Here is a 21347-nt window from a genome sequence, read left to right on the forward strand (position 1 = left end):
CTCTGCGGGGAGATCTCCCTCTGCCCCCCCAGTGACCTCCCCCAGCCTGGCTCTGCGGGGAGATCTCCCCCTGCCCCCCCAGCGACCTCCCCCAGTCTGGCTCTGCGGGGAGATCTCCCCCTGCCCCCCCAGCGACCTCCCCCAGTCTGGCTCCGCGGGGAGATCTCCCCCAGCGACCTCCCCCGGCCCGGCTCTGTGGGGAGATCTCCCCCAGCGACCGCCCCCGGCCTGGCTCTGCGGAGAGATCTCCCCCAGCAACCTCCCCCGGCCCAGCTCTGTGGGGAGATCTCCCCCAGTGACCTCCCCCGGCCTGGCTCCGCGGGGAGATCTCCCCATGCCCCCCAATGACCTCCCCCAGCCTGGCTCTGTGGGGAGATCTCCCCCTGCCCCCCCAGTGACCTCCCCCGGCCTGGCTCTGCGGGGAGATCTCCCCCTGCCCCCCAATGACCACCCCCAGCTTGGCTCTATGGAGAGATCGCCCCCTGCCCCCCCACCCCCCCAGTGACCTCTGCACAGGGCTCCACTGGCCAGGGGAACCCCCGCCCCAGGGCGTTCAGGCGTGACCCAGGAGGGACGGGGCCAGGGTTGCCGGGGGAGGTTCTAGGATGATCAGATCAGGCCCGTGCACTGTTAAGCTCTGTGGGGCAGGGCGGGGGCGCTTACCACCAGGTATGTCATGCTGTACATGGCGAAGGAGGCGTGGCCAGAGTAGAAGGACTTCCTAGAAGGGGGCAAATAAAGGCCAGGGTTATAGCTGGCGGCACCACCCGTCGCCAGGGGTGCCAAGGGATCCCACCAGCAACCCCTTCGCCTGCCTTAGATCCCATCCAGGGCCAGGCGGGCAAGGCCGGGGTGTCCGAAGCTGCTGCCCAGGGCGTGGGGTTGTCCAGCAAGGCGGGGGCAGTCTCCACGGAGAGCCACCCCCACAACCCCAGACACTGGGGCAGGGCAGCCTCCATGGGACCCCTCCGGGTATTACAGACACACACATCTTGGAGCATCGGGGCGAGCCATGGGCTGCGTCCTGCCCCCCTGGCGGCACGGTGCCCAGCTCCCTCCAGGAACTAAACTCAGCGGGGCAATTACTGCAGACTGGGTCGGACCGGGGTCCAGAGACCCGGGGGCTGGTGGTATAAAGGGCCTGGGAACCCTTCCCTGTGACCTTTAACCAAGAGGTCGCACCCTGCCAAAGAGTCTGAAGGACGTGGGCACCTACGGCACCCCCCGGGGTCTGTCCCAGCAGAGCTCGGGGCGTGAAGCAGGAGGGCCCCAGAGGTTTTGGTCTCGGCGGGTGGCACTTGGCTGGTTTACGCCGAGTTTTCTCTGCAGCGCTTCTGGCCCAAGAAGAACCGGCCTAGCCCCCGGGAGAGAGCAGAACTGCAGGCGGGCGGCCGGGCGAATGGCAGGGAATTACAGAGGGGCTGCAAGCCTAGATCTCCGGGGGGGGCAGGGACAGGGCTGGAGGGCCGAGACCTAAGAGGGCATCCCCCGAGCAGACACCGGTTCAAACCTGGCCTGACTCAGAGGTGCGGTAACCCCGAAGCTGTGTAAGGGACCCACTCCCTGGGGAGGGGCAAGTTGTATGGGGATTCCCCCCCCCCCCGACACTCTCCATGGGGACCTCCCCCCAGATACAGGGGGACAGGGCATGGTGGGGGGGGCATGACACTGGGGCAAGGAGCAGTCTAATGTCAGAACTCTCCCTGGCCCCCCCATCCCTTCACACTGGTCTCAGCGGCAAGAGCCGAGATGGCTCTGTGGGAAATCTATAAGGGATTTTTTTTTAGGCCAGGCTGCTGGACACAGACAGCCCGAGCCTGTAAGGCCAGGTGTCACCACCAGGGGGACCCCCCCCAAATCTGGGCCCACACTTTGCAGCTGGCTCCACTAGAGGGGAGCCCTTCCTTTACCTCAACCCCCCACCCCGCCTTAAAGGGACAGTGCCCCCGGGAGCTCACCTGGCTTCCTTCTCCTGCGACGGCCCCGCAGTGCAGGCGTACTCCTCCACGTAGCCCCGGGAGCAGTTGAGGAGAGCGAGGTCCGGCCGGCAGACGGCCAGGAAGTGGGGGCGGAGGCGGCCGACGGTGATCTTGGCCATGTTGGTGAGGGACTGGCCCACGGTGCAGCCGAAGAGGAAGGCGCCGATCTCCTTGTAGAGGACGGCCACGTAGGGGTTGGGGACGAAGGAGCGGGAGCCCAGGCGCAGGGAGTGGATGCGGTAGCTCTCGCCCAGGGCGATCTGCATGGCAAGACGGGAAAGCACCGGGGAACGGCAGCTTGAGACGGGCAGCCGTCCCAGCCAGATCCCCGCTCCATGTGTTGGGACACGGACCAGCCCCCAGGGCTGTGGGAAGCTGGGGGGGGGGGTGCCTCCCTATGCACTTTGCAGACCAGCAGGACTCAATTCCCCCCAGCCCCTTGGTTTACCCCATAATCTCATCCCACCCAACCCCCGTTTTTAAAGCCAGCCCTGCTCCCCCAATATTTTGCCTCACCCTTCCTATCCTGCCCCACACCCTGCAGCAGGGAGTTCCGCAAGGCAAGCAGCCTGCTGGAGGCGGGGTTCAGCGGAAGCGGATTGTGCCAAGGCTGGGATCCTGTCTCCTAGGCCAATGGCTGATGCTTCGGAGGAAGGGTTGGAAACAGGTGCTCTGCGCTGAGGGGCATGGCTAGCATTTTGTAAGGGGCACATGGGCATGAGCTACCCAGAGCCCACCCCTCTGCCACCTCCAGCCTCTCATACTCAGCCCCTGACACCCTGCAGGGAATGTCGCAGGGGGATCAGCAGGGGGTGCTCTCCCCTGGCAGGCAGGGCTGGCCCCAGTGCGGCGCTAGGGGGCGCTGTGCTGCACGGAGCAGGGTGGGGGCTCAGCAGGGGGCGCTCTCCCCTGGCAGGCAGTGTTTGCCCCAGTGCGGCACTAGGGGGCGCTGTGCTGCACGGAGCAGGGTGGGGGCTCAGCAGGGGGCGCTCTCCCCTGGCAGGCAGTGTTTGCCCCAGTGCGGCGCTAGGGGGCGCTGTGCTGCACGGAGCAGGGTGGGGGCTCAGCAGGGGGCGCTCTCCCCTGGCAGGCAGGGCTGGCCCCAGGGGGCACTAGGGGGCGCTGTGCTGCACGGAGCAGGGTGGGGGCTGAGCAGGGGGCGCTCTCCCCTGGCAGGCAGGGCTGGCCCCAGTGCGGCGCTAGGGGGCGCTGTGCTGCACGGAGCAGGGTGGGGACTCAGCAGGGGGCGCTCTCCCCTGGCAGGCAGTGTTTGCCCCAGTGCGGCGCTAGGGGGCGCTGTGCTGCAGGGGGCTCTCTCCTCTCGCAGCGACTCACCGAGACGGAGGTGATGAGGATCCCCACCGAGATCAGCACCGTGTCGCTGACCGTCTCCGCCCGCTTGAGTGGGTAGCGGATGCTGCTGTCGTTGCAGTAGAAGCCGCGGCGCATGGGGGGGACCAAGCCAACCTCACAGACCAAGAACGGGACGGAGGCTGCAGCAGGAAGAGAGAGCGGGGCGCTGAGCAGGGGCTAACCCAGTCCCAGGGGCAGCTGTGAGCCCCCCCCGCCCCAATCCCACGAGCTTCCGCCACAGGGACTGGCTCAGGACACCCCAATCTGACTGCCCCCCCCCAGGGACTGTCCTCCCTTCTCCCCCCCCAATCTCACTGCCTCTCCCGCCCCCAGGCACCAGCTCATGACACCCTGCCCCCACCCTGCAACAACCCCCCAATACTGACACCTCTCCCACCCAAGATCACTCTGTGACCCCCCAAATCCCACTGCCCTTCCCCCAGGCATCATGTCAAACCATCCAACCCCCATCCCACTGCCTCCACCCCCCCACCCCAGGGACCAGCCCACCCCACCCCCACGCACAATATCCTGCTCCCCCTCAGGTCTGGTCCATGACTCACCCCCCTCCATCCTGCTGCGCCCCCCCATGACTGGGCTGTGACTGCCCCCCCCTCTCCTGATACCCCACCTCCAGGAACCAGCCTCATTGCTTTGGTGGGGCTCTCCCCTCCCCCCACACCCCAAGGCAGGGCACATGGCTCAGACCCCAACAGGTGGCAGCCCCCCCCCAACGTTGATCTGGGAGCAGAGTGGGGAGATCTCCCCTCTGATCCCAGCAGGAGCAGAACTTGGATGCTGGGACGGGGTGCAATCTGCTTCGCATTAGGGCTGCTGGCAGGAGCCAGCGATGGGGGGTGAGGGGCGGGGGGAGATTAGGCCTTAAAGTTCCAGCCAGGACGGGTGAGCTCCTGATTCCACGAAGCCACGTCTGTGCCTGGCTCTTAAAGGGGCAGGAAAGCCAAACTCCCCCTCCCTCGTTAGAAGACAAAAATGTTCACGTGGCCCAGCTTGTCTCCTCTCCACCATGAACCCTGCACCCGAGAGAGACCCCGGCAGCGTTGGGGGCTGGAAGCACCAGTCTGGGCAACGGTGAACAGACCCTGGTGAGGTGGGAGCAGAGACCCTGATGCTCCCGTGCACTGATCCTGTTGCACGTGGGGGCTACAAGCGTGAAACCAGGCAACGGGCCTGGATCTGAGCGTGCTGGGGAACTTAAGCGTGAATCCCGCCGGGTGGGCCCTGCTGCACACCAGGCTGGGAGCAGGAAGCCTGGCACTGGGGTGCTTGGACACCAGCGTGATCAGACGCTGGGCATGGGAACCACTGTGCTAGTGCCCTCAGGGGTGTGGCTCCCGGTGAGCTGGGCTTGCAAATCCTGGCACTAGCACCGTGGCACGAGGATCCTGGTGGGCAGGGTGTGCATGTCCTGGCACTAGCACCCTGGTACGAGGATCCTGGTGAGCAGGGTGTGCATGTCCTGGCACTAACGCCCTGGCACGAGGATCCTGGTGAGCAGGGTGTGCATGTCCTGGCACTAGCGCCCTGGCACAAGGATCCTGGTGAGCAGGGTGTGCATGTCCTGGCACTAGCGCCCTGGCACGAGGATCCTGGTGAGCAGGGTGTGCATGTCCTGGCACTAGCGCCCTGGTACGAGGATCCTGGTGAGCAGGGTGTGCATGTCCTGGCACTAGTGCCCTGGCACGAGGATCCTGGTGAGCAGGGTGTGCATGTCCTGGCACTAGCGCCCTGGCACGAGGATCCTGGTGAGCAGGGTGTGCATGTCCTGGCACTAGTGCCCTGGCACGAGGATCCTGGTGAGCAGGATGTGCATGTCCTGGCACTAGTGCCCTGGCACTAGTGCCCTGGTGCACTCAGAAGCTGGGAGCATGAACCCGGGCAGTAGCAGGCTGGGACGGGAGTGTGAAGAGATGGAAGAAGATCCCAATGAGGTTGACATAGGGAGTGCAAACGGTTCCCCTTTCTGCTTCAGTTCGGTGGGATTCAAGCCCTGGTGGGACCCAGGCATCCTAGCAGGCAGTGCCTGGGCTGTCACTTTAAGAGACAACGAGGTTGCATAACCCTCCCAGGGGACTCAGGGCTCCTTTTTGGGGTTGAGAAGGATGTTTCCACGTTCGGTTCCCAGGTTCCCTCCCTTCCCGTCTCGCTTGGCAAACGAGTTTTCTCAGGATCGCTCTTTCCAACGGGCCAGGCCGCCCGCCAAGGGCCAGGGCGATGCCTGCAGAGCATCTTGGGACCTAAGAGGGGGCACCTGACTCCCTCCTCCCAGCAGGGGGCACTGCGCGACGGGTGAGTGGCTAGGGCTGGGTGTGCTCTCCTGGGGGGCCAGCAGGGGGCGCTCCCACCCTTAAGGCGGGCAGGGAGAAAGCGAGGACGCCAGAGCTGGGAACGTCCACCAGGGGGCACTGCCAGCTTGGGGCAGGAGCCCCCCAAGGCTGGGCATGTCACCCTGGTGGCTGCAGGGGGCGTTCTCCGAGAGGAACACAGTCACACCAGTAACAGCTCTGCGTCCCGGGGCAGGAAGGAGCCGCCCCCAGCTTTGATGTCCAAGATCTGAGACTCATGGGGACGGCTGGCCTGGCCCAAGGCTGGACCACACCCAGCTCCCAGCGACTCCCACGCTGTGCGGATACCAAGACCCCAGGGACTGGCTTGAGCCAGCTCCAGGTTTCCATCCTCACTCGGCTGCTCTGTGACCTGCCTGGGCAGGGACGTATTTGTACGGAGAGCCCAGGGCTGGGGGTGACAGCAGCGCGTCCAGAGCGGTGCCGGACACGCCAGCCGTGACCGGGAGCCCCAACCCACTAGGACCAGATCCCCAGCCGGTGTAATTCAGTGCCCTCCATTGGAGCGTGGGGTTTGGACAGAAGAAAAGTCCAAACACCCTGAAATCCAGGGGGCGGGAGGGGGAGGGGAGGGTTGCGCGGCAGCGAGAGACCAGCCTGGGGCTTTAGGGGCACGCGCCCGTCACGCCTTCAGCTACCTGCCCCCTTGGGGGAGTGCCAGGGCCTCCAGCCCCGGGGAGGGGGGGCGCAAACGTGTTGCGCACGGGGGTTCGGCTAGCCGAGCGTGGGGGAGCTGCTTGTTGCCAGGACACCGCTGTGCGAGCGGGGCGGGCAGGCGTGCAATCACATCCACCGAGGGGCAGCTTGTGCGAAGCCGGCAATCTCCTTGCGGGCTACTAGCCGAAGGCAGCTTCTTAGCCAGTGCACGTGTTCCTGGGGCATGAGTCTGTGCCCACAGAGGGCGTGATTCAGCCAGGTGAGCGGGGGAGCACCGTTCTCGCCCACCGGGGGCGCTGCCAGGACATTGGGGGGCACTTCCCCCACCGGGGGGGGGGAGGCACTGCTGGAACAGCAGGGGAAGATGCCCTATGTGCCGGGGGGGGGGGGGCACCACTGTGACAGTGAAAGGGGGGGGGACACACCCGCTCAGCCCCTTGCCCTGGTCTACATCAGCTCTGTCGACGACAGCCAGGTGCCCCCAGCCTGCCCTTGACCCAGCCCTGCCCAGCCGCGGTGCCCCAGTCATCTCAGACACGCCAAACTTCCCGGCTATTCGGAGCGGGCTGGGCTATTAATAGTCCCTCTCTTGTCCATGTTCGGGCGTACCCCACCCCCCCTGGCTGGCTGCTGGGGGCTAGGGGCTCCCTGCCGTTCAGGCCCAGGTGCCGGGCTGGGAGGGAGAGAACAGGGCCCAGGAGGGGGTACCCTACCATGTTGCGGGGGAGGGAGGGATTCCCGGAGCTTGTGCCTCAGTGGGTCAATCCTGCACGGGTGGGGGAGAGGGGCTCTTGGGACTAGTGCTCTGGTGAACGGATCCCATGGCCTGCAGGGCACGAGCGTGCGAGGCCTGCAGGCACTCGCACCCTTTGCACTCGGGACGGGTGTGCCAGCCCTGACACCAGCAGGGGCTGGGCATGGATACCCCTGCAGCACCCCCTCGCCCCCGGGGGGGTGTATAGGGCCAGAAACTCTCCCCCACTCCCGATTAGGTTCAGCAGGCACCGGCCTGCCCGGCCCTGCACTCCTGGGGCCAGACACCGAGGGGCGGAAGCAGGTGGAACCGGCGGCGGGAGAGGCCAAGGGGCACGGAGCGTCCTAGGGAGAGGAGCAGGCAACAGCTGCCGGGCGCGGCCAGCCCTGAACGGCGGCCAAGGGCTCAAGGCTGGGAAGGGAGGGTGGCAGGGACGGGCTGGAACCAGGGCGGGAGGAGGAAGAGAAAAGCGGGCGAGAGGCTGAGGCAGAGAGAGGAGGGGAGCCCCTCACCTGCAGACCCCTGGCAGGCAGCGAGCTGGTGCCATGGGGCGGGGGAGGAGGTACTGGCAGGGGGCTCTGCCCAAACCAGGGCCCCGATCCTGGGGTGGGCTATGCTGGCAGAAGGAGGGAAGCACTGGGGTCCTGCAGCAGACAGGGGGGTCCCGATGGGTTGGGATAATGGCACGGGTGCTCCCTGGCACTGGGGGATGGTTGGGATGTGGGCAGAGCCCCGGGGGGGGGGTAAGGGGGTCATGACCTAGCACAACCTGTGACCCTTTCTTAATCCCCCCCTCTCACCCCGATGCCTTATCCCAGAGCCTTCTGGAGATCAGCGTTGTCCATCCTTCGCCCAACCTGACCCCCGCCTTCCCCACAGCCCAACCCCCACCGCCTGCCCCACCAGTGAGTCCTCCCCTCCCCCCCCAATTTAACACCCCCCCATGACCCAATCCCCCCAAACAGCCTCCCTTTGCAATCCAACCCCATCCCCCCACCCTTCCCCCTAGGATCCAGCCCCACCCACCTTGCCCCAACCCCCACGATCCACCCTGCCAGTCTGTCCCCCCACCAATCCGACCCCTTCTCCAACTCCGACCCTCACGATCCACTCCGCCAGCCTCCCTCTCCCCCAGGATCTGACCCACACCACCCTGCCCCCTCCCCAACATGATCCAACCCCTTAGACCTGAAGGCCCCCCCCAGGCACTGAGCTCCCCCAGTCCAGCAGCGACCCCCATCCCTCAGAGTGGTGGGGCTGACGCGGCGTCTCTCGCTGCTCCCCAAGCCAAACTGACTCGGATCCCCCCCATGGCACCCCCAGCTCTGCTAATGTGCCAAGATACTCCCCTGGTTCACCCCACTGACTGCCCCTCTGAGCCCAATGGCTAGCCATCAGTGCAGTCGGGTCAGGGGGCTATAGAGAGGAAGGATGGCCCAGTGTGCTAGCCGGGACCTGGGAGAGCTCAGTTCCCAACCCTGCCACAGAGCTTGGGCAAGTCACTTGCTTCTCGGTGCCTCAGTTTCCCCAGGGGTCCTACCACGCAGAGGGGCTGTGAGGCAACATGCATTACAGATGGTGAGGGGCTGGATCCCAGGGCACGCGACGTCCGTGCAAGAACGATTTGACTGACGCGGAACTGAAATAGGGTCTGTAAATGGGTTTGGAAACAGATTGACCCCAGCACGGCCTCTCTGCAATGGGGTCCATTTTGGTCAATGTCATGGTCTTAGGGTTTTAAAAACCCGTACATGTCCTGGTTTCCGATATTTCAATCTGAAATGCCACCGTGTTGTAACCGAGGGGGTTTCGCCCCAAATGGAGGTCCTGGGGGGGGTGGGGAGGGGGTCGCAAGGCTACTGTAGGGCAACACGGGATTGCCACCCTCACTTCTGCCCTGCTGCTGGCAGAGGGGCTGCCTTCAGAGCTGGGCTCCCAGCCAGCCGCCGCGGAGCTTCCCAGGGGTGGGTTTGACTCAGTCCTGGGAGCGGTCCATGCAGGGGAAAAGGAAATCCCATCCCTTCCTGGCCTGGCTGGGACTAGAAGCGAGAGTCCGATGCATGGTAGGAGCCCCCAGGTGGGGTGCCCCAGCCCTTCCCCTCCTCCAGGCCCAGCACTCGGAGGCTAAAGGGGTTTTAGGCTGGCTGAGGGTGGGGGTGGGGGGAAGAGTTGTGTCCACAACACCCCCCTGACCACGGCGCCCTGTGAGTCGCCCACCTGTAAGGCCAGTCCTGCCTCTCCCCATACCATCCCACCCATCCCCTATCGCCCATTTCTTCTGGCAAACAGAGGCTAGGGACACCATCCCTACCTATCCTGGTGAATAGCCCTTGACAGACCTATCCTCCAGGAATTTATCTAGTTCTTTTTTGAACCCTGTTCTAGTCTTGGCCTTCACAACATCCTCTGGCAAGGAGTTCCACAGGTTGTTCCGCACATCAGGTCTGCTCAACCGATGGTGTGCCCAGACATCAAATAAAGTCAAAGCATTCTGATTAATGACTCCTTTCCTTCCAAAATTTCCTCCAGTTTTATTTAACCCCCCCTTTCCCCCCCCCGCAATGTTTCAAAACGGTTGCAGTCAAGTCAAAACATTTTGATTCGGTCAAACGGAAATATTTCCTTCGACCCAAAACGATTATTTTGCTTCGCTGTTTCGGTGAAAGAAACAAACCAAAAAATCCATTATCTGCCCAGTTTTACTTATCTGGCCCCCAGTACCCAAAATAGATCGCTCCTGTAGATTATCCCAGGATATTTCTGCCTATATATAGACAGAGACATCAGAACCCAGACTGGTGATGGACTGGTGGATCCGTTTAGCTCACTACCCTGTCTCTGAGCAGGCAGGGCCAGAGAATAAAACTCTGTTGTCAGCAGTTAAGGGAGAATACATATTAACCTCCAAGATTCAAAGGTTGATTTATACACAAACAGGCCCTATCTAGTCCTTTCAAACCTCTTGGTTATTACTTTTTTAGCCCTCTAACTCCAGATAGTCTCATTAGCCCTTCCCCTTTAAAAAAAAAAACAAAATCCTGCTAAAAACAAGGACATCTTGTAGCAAGGAGTTCCACAGGCCAAGGACCCAACCTGCGTGTGGAAAGTATTTCCTTTGCTCTGTTTTGAGTGAGCCACCTTTTGGCTTCATTCAATTCCCCCTTGTATCGCGAGGCACAGCCAACGGATCTACCTTCTCGGCCTCATTTGCCTCTAACACTCCCACAACGTTAATCTCTCTCTTCACGCGTAAGAGGCTTTTTTCCCAGGCCTCAAGCCATGCTCCATCCGTCTAATGCTGGAGCCTTCTGCAGACGGCTCTGAACTGAGCCCAGCACCCCTGGCGGGTCTGGCCCATTGATGCCACTAGAATATTTTCCATCTTATTCTCCTTCCCAGCCTAACGTGTTTTCCTCGCTTTTCCCTTAGCGACACCAGCCGTTTAGTGAGTAACAGGCTCTGAAAGCGCCAGACGCAGCCCTGACGGGGAAAGGCGGCTAGATCCACGTGAGATCCCTGCAGCTACAGGGCCATTAAATATCCTTCCAGAGGAGAAGGTTTGGGGCCTAACTGATGCCCCGGACACGCCACCCGAGGCCTGGAGCTTTGAATTGTCAGGGTTGCGCAGATCCAGACTCCCCGGAGTCATTGGTTTCATTCCCGGCAAACCCAACGGATCCTCGCACTCCAGCCGGCTAACCTGGCTTCCCTGCCATTTGCAGCATGGGGACGATCGACTTCAAACTGCGCTGGAGCCAAGTCGCCCCCGCCCCAGAATAAGAGCCGGCGCTTCTGTCTACAGGGAGACATGGTCTTTGCCTCCATGGGGCAGCTAGTAAATCAGCTTCCTCCCCCAGACCAGCTGGCATCAACCCCCCCCCACCCCCCCGTTGATGCCCTCCAGCTCAAGTCCTGGCCCAAGTTTCCTCCCCAGAGGTGGCTGCATTTCAGGGCCAGGGCCACGGCACTACATCGAAGAGGGCAGGAGTCCCAGGGAAAGGAGAGGCAGGGGTGCCAGCTCCCCTGCGGGAAGGAGAACCAGGAGCCAGGGGTCCCAGGGAAGGTGGATCCACAACACACGCCGCACTCACCCACGAGCAGACAGACGATATCCAGGACGACCAGGGTCTTTCTCTGCCCCAGCCCCGGGGCAGCATAATCCTCAGGCTGGGAGCTGGGCGCTCGGACCGTCACCCGGACGTCTCGGCCTCCCGGCCATGCCTGGGGCTCCACCGAGAGCCTTGGGGGCAGATCGGGGAGGAGTTCACACTTGCCCTTTTGCATGGCCTTCGGGCGGGGGAGGAAAGGTGCAATCCAGAATGCTAGAGCAGGACCAGGGGAATGTGGATTTCCAGCCCCAGGAGCGGCAGGGGATTGAGAGGGAATCCGGATTCCGGGCCCAGCCTGGCGCAAGGACAGAGCTGTGGGCTGGGGTCTTTCCTTCTCCTCCTCTCTCCGTACAGGGGTCAGGGAGCCTGGAAAGCAGCAAAACAAACAAACCTTTCTAAGCTACAGGTCAGCCAAGGCTGCGGCTGCATTGGGGGGCAGCGCGGGGAGACGGGGGCTCAGTAGTGGGGAGGCAGGGATGCCAACGATCTATGCTCCAGGGATGACGGCATCGGAAGGGCTGCGGGCAGAGATCCCAGCTCCAGGAGGGGCATGCCCAGGACCAGCTGCAAGGGAGCATGGGCAGAGATGGCAGCTGCCCGGGGGTGTGTGTATGTGGGGGGCAGAGATCCCAGCTCCCCCTGGCTGGATCCCCCCTTCCCAGGCCTCTTGCCCCCCTGAACCTCCCCTTCAGGGGGTCAGGGCAGGGGGCCCAGCTCCCCCCATGGGTGGGGGCAATCAGGGGGCTTGCATAGGGGGATCTAGGCAGGTGGTTCTATAGGGGGATCTAGGCAGGGGATCAGGGGGGTGGAGGCCCAGGAAGGGGGGTGTAGTGAGGCTCAGGAAGGGGGGTCCAGGAGGTACAGCCCATCCCAGAAATGGGATAAAAATCAGTGCTCAGGGCACCTCCCTCTGGGGGACCCAGTCATGGGGTCCTAGCTCTCTATGGGGGAAGGGGAGTCCAAGGGGCACCTAGGAAGGGGCATATAGGGAGCAGAGATCCTGGGAACGGGGGGCGGGGTCCAGCCAGGGGTCCCCCAGGGGAGGAGAGGTTCAGGGGGGGTCCCGAGAAGGGGGGTCTTGAGGTCCCGGGAAGGGGGTCCAGCCAGGGGTCCCCCAGGGGAGGAGAGGTTCAGGGGGGGTCTGAGAAGGGGGGTCTGGAGGTCCCGGGAAGGGGGTCCAGCCAGGGGTCCCCCAGGGGAGGAGAGGTTCAGGGGGGGTCCGAGAAGGGGGGTCTGGAGGTCCCGGGAAGGGGGTCCAGCCAGGGGTCCCAGCTCCCCCCGGGGTAGGAGAGGGCAGGGGGTCCGGACAGGGTCCCAGCTCCCCCCGGGGCAGCCCTGCCAGGTACCTGTTGGCCGCTGCCGCGCTCACCGCCCTGGGCTCCCCCCTCGCTGGGGCCGGTCTCCTCTCCCCGCCGGCGGGGGAGCGGGGCAGGGGGTCTCCCTGCAGCCGGGCTGGGGCGCTCGTTCCCCGGGGCTCCTGCTCCACCCAGCGCCGGACTGAGAGGCGCCGACAGCTGCGGGGACTGGGACTGGGAGTGGGGCTCCTCCCTCCCCGTCCTGCCCCACGCGGGCTCTAGGGAGGGGCCCGGGCCAGGGGCTGGAGCAAGGATCGGAGACGGGCGGGAGCTCCGCGTCTCTCCAGCCCGGGACCCTCCTGTGTATCCCCACGGGGCCAGCAGCGGGTCGAGACCCCCCCCCACCTGTTCGAGACCCCCCTCTCCCCCCCCGCACTCCGGGAGTCCCAGCCCCCAGGCCTAGGGGGAGGAGGGGAGTGGAGAGGACTGAGCAGGGGTGGGGAGAAGGGGTCCCCGAAGTCCGGCTGGCCCCGTAAGCCGGGTTCAAGCCTCCGCCTTGGGGAAACCTGGGTTCTATTCCCTCCTGTGACCGTGGGCCAGTCACTTTACCATGGCGTGCCTCAGTTTCCCCATCTACAATGGGGATGAACAGCCTTGCCCTCCCTCGCAGGATGTGTGTGTGAGGATCAACAGAGCAGCTGTGAGGTGCTCACATAATAGGGTAAGAGAGTCCAGGTAAATACCTTAGATTGAGTTAATAAATCCGTGTTAGCTCCCTGGCCAGATATGGGCTGGCCCCTCTGGCCTGCGCCATGCGGCAGGTCTGTCCAGATAACCGGCATGGTCCCCTGTGGCTGGCTTCCCCTCTGGGAATCTAGAGAGCAGGAATAGCTGGGAGAGGGATTTCCAGGTGGGGCAGGATCCCACATAGGAAAGGCACCATTGCATTAGTCGTTTTCCCGTCTATCTATGCATTCCTCTATCTAGCTATCTATCCCCAGGCACCCCCCCCTCTCTGTCTATCCCCATACACACCGGACCATCCCCCCAGCCCTGCGAACCCTCACTCCAGTCCCTATTGAGTTATAGGGGCCTTTCCCCCTGCATTCGATTGCATACCTGCATAATGGCCCACTCCCATGCATGAAGATAGTCACAGACCTGTGTTGGGAATGGCACTTTCCAGGCCTGTCCCTCCAAATGAGGATGCCCACGCCCTGGCTGGGCGAGCAGAGAGCATTGCTAGGCCTAGCAGGCCTTTAGCACTCCATTCTGCACCCCCTGAACGCAACTGTAACCCCCCCACTGAGTTCAGTGGGGCAGGACGTGGTGGCCAAGCGCCTGGAGCATTTCCCCCCTTCCCTAACCCCAGGGCCTGTGCAAACAGAAGCAACAGGGGCAGGTACTTTTTGCAGGGATGGCTTTAAATTGCATCTGATTTTGCACCCAAGGGTCTGGCCCTTGGGGGACACAGCGCCCCCTCGTGGCAATAATGGAAGAAACCCCCACGTAGGGGCAGGGATATTTCTGTGCAAGTTTTGGTCCCCTCGGGGTTGGGAAGAAAAGAGGGGGCTGTTTTGCAATGGGAAAACCAGGAGCGCCAGTAGAAACAGCAAGTCCCCAAATGTGTGTTTGGGGGAGGGGCTGGATCCTTCTATTTGAATCCGTCCCCCGTGCCGTCTACTAGTAATTCTTTCCTCCCGCACCCCTTCGGTTGGCTGTTCCAAGGGGAGCAGTGCGGGGAGAACCCAACTGTATCCAAGACTGAACGGATACGTTTCTGGAGGGGATGGTATGACGGGATGGCATGGAGCCGATCTGCGACTGCTAGCCGCAAAGATCCCCAACAATCGGAGATGGGACACGAGCTGGGGAGGGCTCTGAATTCTTTCCCAGGTGTCTGGCTGGTGGGTCTCGTCTACATGTTCAGGGTCCAACCGATCGCCAGGTTTGGGGTCAGGAAGGAATTGGCCCCCGGGTCAGATTGGCAGAGACCCTGGGAGGTTTTCATCAGGAGCGGCGCCAGGGTTTTTGCCGCCCGAGGCGGCAGCGCTCCTCCTCTGAGCATTTGGCAGCGGGGGTCTCCGCTCCGCGTCTTCGGGGCACTTCGGCCGCGGATCCTGGAGCGAGTGAAGGACCCGCCGCCGAATTTCCGCCAAAGACCCGGAGCGGAAGGACTCCCCGCCGCCGAATTTCTGCCGAGGGCCACAAAATGCCGCCCCCCAAATCCTGCCGCCCTAGGCGACTGCCTAGGGTCGCCTAGTGGAAGCGCCGGCCCTGGTTTTCACCTTCCTCTGCAGTGTGGGGTCACTTGCACATTTGGACTAGAGCTCATGGTGGATTCGCTGTAACTTGAAGTCTTTAAACTATGATTTTGAATATTAGTGACGCAGCCAGAAGTTCGGGGTCTATTCCAGGAGTGGGTGGGTGAGGTTCTGTGGCCTGCGATCTGCAGGAGGTCAAACAATGGTCCCTTCTGACCTTAAAGTCTCCAAGTCTATATTTGCACCCCAGCTTTGCGCCCGTCTCTGCACGCTCGCTGACTTTGAAGGACGGAAGTTGTCTGCCTGTCCCCTAGGTGTTGCTCTTAACCACACCGCTCAGGGTTGTGGGGGTTTTACCGGTACAGAGAGGGGTTGCAGGCTTCCTGCGGGTTGGCCTAACTCTGGGTGTTATGCAACTTTTTAAGTGCAAATGGAGGCCCGAAAGAGCAGTAGGCGTGCGTGTGTGCGAGCGAGGTGGTGGTGGTGGTGAAGGACTTGGCTGGGGAGCTGGCTGGAGTGAGGGGGCAAAAGGCCCAGTTGGGGGGGGGGCAGGCTGGAATGGGGGGACAAGGGGCCTGGCTGGCAAGCTGGACTGAGTGTGGGGTGAGGGACCCAGCTGGGACGGGGAGGATTGTGGGGAGAGAGGTCTGGCTATGGGGGAGTGGCTGGAGTGGTGAGAGAGGGAGCTGGCCAGAGTGGAGGGGGGAGGGCTGGTAGGGGAGGGATGGACTGGAGTGGAGTGGGGGGGGAGGGGCTGGCCAGAGAGGGGAATGAGGGGCCCAGTGGGGGTGGGGGGGGGCTGATCAGGATACAGTCCCATGTATGGATGCCATTAGACCAGTATAAAGGTGCTTTACAGCAGTGTAGCTTTAACCCCACCCTGGTTCAGTCCAAGCGCAGCCAATGTGAGCAGGGTTTTTAGACTGTGAGCTCTGTGGGGCAGGAACTGTCACTTGCCGGGTCTCTGCAGCTCCCGGCACGACGGGGCCCTGAGTTCAGTCCTGGCCTCGGCAAGACAACACAACCCAATAAACTGTGTCTGTACAGCTCCGAGCACCGGAGTCCTGGGCCACGACTGGGCGCCTAGGCGCTACCATAATACACCTAATAAATAATGTACAGCACCTAGCACCATGGGGTCCTTGGCCATAACTGGGCGCCTAGGCGCTACCGTAATACACCTAAAAAATAATGTACAGCGCCTAGCACCATGGGTCCTTGGCCATAACTGGGTATCTAGGCGCTACCGTAATACACCTAATAACGTACAGCACCTAGCACCATGGGTCCTTGGCCATAACTGGGCGCCTAGGCGCTACCGTAATACACCTAATAAATAATGTACAGCACCTGGCACTCTGGCGTCCTGGGCAATGACTGGGCGCTTAGAGGTTGTAAAAATAATCACTACGGATAATGAAGACAAAAACTCGATTCAATGAATACTAAGGGTGAAAAGCCAAGCTCTCGCCAGCCAGGAAACACCAGAACGAACCCTGCCTGTGTGTCCTCAATCCAACCCCCTTGCTCAAGGTCTCACCCCGCAGCTGAGAGGCGAAGCTGTGGAAGAGAACCCAGGCGTCCTGACTCCCTGGCCGGTGCCCAACCCCCTGGACCCCTCCTAAACTATCGACCGGTAAAAGGAATCAAAACGACAATCACAGCATGTAACGTGATCGTTGCATTGTTTTAAGTTTCTTTGAATGGGGCGGGGGTGAGGGCGGGAATCAGAAACGTGTTCGCAGTGAAAGGGTTAAATAATTTGGCAGCTGGCTAGGAACAGTAGGGAAGGTCACAGCTCTGTTAGGGCAACATTGTGCCGGCCTCTTTGAGGGCAGAGCAAACAGAGGGAGGTGACTTTGAACTCCTGTCTAGATTGGCAGGGGGCGGGGTGGCTGGTGTATCACAGATTAGGGATCCTTTCATCTCTAAATCACCAGATGGGCAGATTCTGGCCTCCCCTCTTAAACCTGAGTCACTCCAGAGTCACTCTGAATCCATGCTGGGGTCAAGAGCTCAGCCTATCCCAGCTGAGGGCCATCAGGCGACCTCCAGGTGAAATGAGTTGGGTGGGGTCTCAGCCCAGTTCCTTCCAGGACTGGTATCTACAGCCATAAATACCCACAATGGACCCTGATTCCCCTCCCTGCTGAACAGGCTGTGGGCTCCCTGCTTACCCCAGGGCAGGGGTGAATCCCAACAGCAGGGGGCGGTGTGGGGGGAAGTTTTTCAGTATGTACATTCAGAGGATTGGGTCTCAGCCAATGGCAAAAGTAGGCTCTGTAACTGAGAGACGGTGCGGGATGGTGCCCTGGACTGGGCCTCAGGACACCTGGGTTCTATCCCCAGCTAAGTCTCTTCCTGCCTTTGTTTCCCGGTTTGCCTTGTCTATTTAGATTATAAACTGCCAGGGGCATTGGGCCGTCTCTCACTGTACAGCAATGGGATTGAGAGCTAGGTTCAGGGGCTGTGCAGCGCCTGGCACAACGGGGGCCCTGATCTCGGGGTCTGTGTAGTGCCCAGGACAATGGGGCTCTGATCTTGTTCCGGGTCTGTGCAGCGCCTGGCACAACGGGGCCCTGATCTCAGGCGGGGTCTGTGCAGCGCCCGGCATGACGGGGCCCTGATCTTAGCTGGGCACGTCTAACGCTTGGTGGTTATACAAATAATAACAACCCTGCAGGAGCAGCCGAGATGATGCAGAAGAAGCCCGGGGCTGTTTCCATTGCGCTCCCCTCCCTTCGCACGCGCACACCTGGGGCAGAGTTTGACAGAACAGCTGCAGAGGGGCCTCCGGGAGGGGGCTGTCCATTGCACGTCACCACATCTCCCATCCTCCCAGTTCCACCAGGGGGCTTCTCTGGTGGGAACAGCCAAAGGCGACTTTGTGCCTCTGATGCATGCAGCGCCCCCTGCTGGGGAGAGTGGACAGTCCCTAGCAGGGCAGGGGCAGGTTGGCCACCGGTATGTCAGGAGGGGACTAGATAGGTGAGGGCGTGGGGAGATGGATGGGAGCTGAGCTCCCCCTGCTGGTGAGTTTGAGAAAGTCTCTATCTCCTCCACACTCCATGTAGAGCCAGTGTTGCTGCTGGCCGGTTGAAAGCAGTGGGGCAGTGCACTTGGGAAGGGAGGGGGGTTTGGCTGAGAACAGGCAGGAGTTAAGAGTGCTGGGCTGTGGACGCTGGTTTGTTATTGTAGGGTTGCTAGTGATGTCTGGCCTGTACGTCTCGGCTTATTATTGTAGGGTTGCACACGAGCACCGGGCCGCTGCGCCAAACACCAGCTGCCTACCCATCCCCGTCCCCATAGCAAGCAGCAGGCCCCACAAGGAGCCTGGGCAGAAAGATGCTCTCGTGGGCCTGCTCAAAGGCAGGTTAAATATTGTGTGTGGTGTGGGGGAGATCCAGCAATAACCAGTGTTACCTAGCAGCTCTGTGGTCTTGGGGAACCAGGGCGCAGTACCCAGCCTGTCTGACTCACGAAAGACCTTCCCCTCCCCCCCACCTCTGCTTGAGCCAAAACCCATCAGAAGAAAGACTTACAAAGAGCATTGACAAGGCCGCGGGAGACACCCCTAAACCCCTGGGATAAGGGGGACAGGATTAAGGAAAGTCCCGGAGTGTCATTTGCATCAAAGATGGGACAAGGAGGCACCTCCATGAGCATATAGAACGGAGAACAGAGATTCCAGGGCAAGAACCGCAGGGAACTCTGGGACCAGAAAAGCAGGGAAGCACTGCATGATGGGGGATCTCTGCTCCAGATGTTAATGGACCCACGCCTGCCCACCCCCAGCTCAGCAGTGATCAGACCAATTCTAGTAATGAATCTTTGATTGGTATCCAAACTAGTGAAACTCCCTAATTGCATTGTGAGTTCCCTCCAAGGAACACCGCCCAAAGCCAGGAATGAGCTGCTCCCATGTCTAGCCTGAACAAAGCAACTTTGGTATTCTCCATTGTTCACACACAAACAAATCTAGTGTTCTCCCTTGAACCATGGCTGTTTCTCTACAAAACCCCCCACCCACGCTCTGGATGCCTGGGTGTTCTGATGCCTGGATCCAAACTCTGCACCAGTTCCACTGGGATTTCATCTTCTCCTGACTGATCGTGCTGGGGGCTCTGCCTGTCTCCAGCACTCCGGACCCTCAGCTACCACCTGGGACCCCCGATCGATTCAAGCTTCACCAAGTGGTGAGACCGCAGCTCTCTCTCTCTCTCTAGGTGTAGCCTTCTGACCCTGACTTGTGTGATCAGTTACAGTTTTCTAAAGCGGACGTTGACAATCAAGTTTAAGTTCGATTTAATACCATCACTGTTTTGCTTGTTTGGCTCCCGTGTGGTTATTACCTGGCGATAAATAACTTTCATGATTAAGCTGGTTGCTTCCCTCTCTCTCTCTCCCCGTCGTGGGTGTTTTTTTGGTTTCCCCATTCGCTCTGCAGCAACGCTCCTCGTACCTAAGCTAAAAGATCCCTGCAGCGCCCCAAAATCCAGTGGGGTTTGCTCATCCAGTGGGTTACTACCAGAATAATTGTAACGTGACAGTGGGGATAGGGACGGGCTGAACCTGGGACATACGACGGTGGCAGCTTGGAAGTGCTGCTCGACCCAGACTACTGAGTTCAGGGACATATAAGGGGTCAGCTTGGAAGTACTGATTAACCCGGTCCTCTCCGACACGCTCTGTTAACGTGTGTTCGTCTGATCCTGGGGTTGGAGGAACCCAGCCCGGGGGAACCGAGGTCCTGCAGGATAGCCCCATGTTCCCAGATTTGCCTGTTACTTTATACGTTCGTTTAGTAGGGTTACTCTTCTGAGGAGGGTTCTGTAATTCTATCAATGTGCTGCTAGTGTCACTTGTGTTTTCATATGGAGCTCTACTTCTCCCTTCTGCAAGTCCCCTCCCAATGGAGCTACCCTGCAGGACCTCGGTTCCCCAGGGCTAGGTTCCTGCAGCCCCAGAACCAGATGAACACACACACACACACACACACACACACACACACACACACACACACACAAATAGAGCAAGTCTGAGTGGACCAGGTCAATCAGTAATCTCAAGATGACCCCTTATATGTCCCTGAACTCAGTAGTCTGGGTTGAGCAGCGCTTCCAAGCTGCCACCGTCGTATGTCCCAGGTTCAGCCCATCCCTATCCCCACTGTCACGTTACAATTGTTCTGGTAGCAACCCACCGGATGAGCAAACCCCAGCGGATTTTTGGCCGCTACAGGGATCTTTAGCTTAGGTAAGAGGAGCGTCGCTGCAGAGTAAATGGGGAAGCCAAAAACACAAAAGAGTAAAGTTCAGAGAGAGGGAGGGCAACAAAAGCAACCAGCTTAACCATAAAAGTTATTTATTGAATAACAGTGATGACCACACAAGGAGGCCTAAACCAACGTAACAGTTACATTATTAAAGGTTACAAAGGTCCGATATAGAAAACTAGACCTGATCAAACAAGTCAGGGTTAGGAAGTTATACCTGAGGTAGAAAAGAAAACAGAGAGAGAGCTGGGATCTCACCACTTCCATGAGGCTTGAACTGGTCGGGGTTCCCAGGTGATGGTGGTCACTCAGGGTCCTGAGGGCAGGAGACAGGCAGAGCCCCCAGCACGGTCAGTCAGGAGAAGATGAAATCCCAGTGGGACTGATGCAGAGTTTGGATCCAGGCATCAGAACACACTTGAGCATGGGTAAGGGTTTCTTGTAGGGAAACAACAATGGTTCAAGGGAGACACTAGATTTGTTTATGAGTAAACTGATGACTCAAGGGATTTCTTTACACCAGCGCATACCCCAAAGTAACGGGCAAAGCTGGTAACAGAAGGCGGGAGGTGACTTTTGGGAAGGACAGGGACAAGGCCCCTTCCGTGCCTCAGTTTCCGCATCATAAAATGGGGCTAACAGTCCTATCCACCTCGCATTCCTCTTCCTTATCTATCTCCCAGCCACCCAGTACCCCAGTCCCTAATTCCCCAGCCTGCCGGGAAGCCCAGATCTGGATCAACATCTGAGCTTGCTGTTCAACCCCATGTGCTGCGAAGGACCCTCTGTCCCCTGCCCCACCTCTCGGCCTTTTCTATTCAGCATATCAGGGGCGGTGCAATTTAACAAGAAGCAGGCATGTGACGCTCCCTCCCATCTCCCCCACCCAGGAGTGGACCCAGATCAGAGGATAGGGCAGCGAGGGAGGGTGTTATAATCTCTGGCTGGCTGTGCTTCTCTCCTGCAGCCTATTCCAGTTTGTGCTGGGAGCAGGGATGCCTGGTTTGGCTGGGAATCCGGCTGGGCTGGGGCTGGGGCTGGAGGAGGGAACTCCCCGTTGTCGCCACTAGATGGCACCAAGCGGCCGGAGGCTGAGTATAAAGGGGTGTGGGTGTGTGTGTGTGTGTGGGGGGGGGGGGGGCGTTGAGCTGCTCCAGGGAGGCACCAGGTTCTCTTATGAGACACAGGACGATTGCCAGGGGCTCCTTGGAGCCCATTAGTGTCCTGATCCCATCCCCCCCCGCGAGCTCTAACCACTAGATCCCACTCCCCTCCCAGAGCTGGGAAGAGAACCC

General features: G+C 60.6%; 1 protein-coding gene across 1 annotated transcript; it reads right to left on the bottom strand.

Moving 5' to 3' along the window:
- Positions 1–522: 522 nt before the first annotated feature.
- On the bottom strand, positions 523–12774 carry LOC101949714 (phospholipid phosphatase 3-like). The gene is made up of 5 exons (XM_065575810.1): positions 12565–12774; positions 11201–11584; positions 3315–3472; positions 1959–2239; positions 523–721 (listed from the first exon to the last, which is right to left on the bottom strand). The coding sequence occupies exons 2-5, from the start codon at positions 11391–11393 to the stop codon at positions 631–633; spliced, it is 723 nt and encodes a 240-aa protein (XP_065431882.1). The 5' UTR covers positions 11394–11584; positions 12565–12774; the 3' UTR covers positions 523–630.
- Positions 12775–21347: the final 8573 nt, after the last annotated feature.

The sequence above is a fragment of the Chrysemys picta genome, chromosome 22 (assembly GCF_011386835.1).
Source record: "Chrysemys picta bellii isolate R12L10 chromosome 22, ASM1138683v2, whole genome shotgun sequence".
NCBI lineage: Eukaryota > Metazoa > Chordata > Testudines > Emydidae > Chrysemys > Chrysemys picta.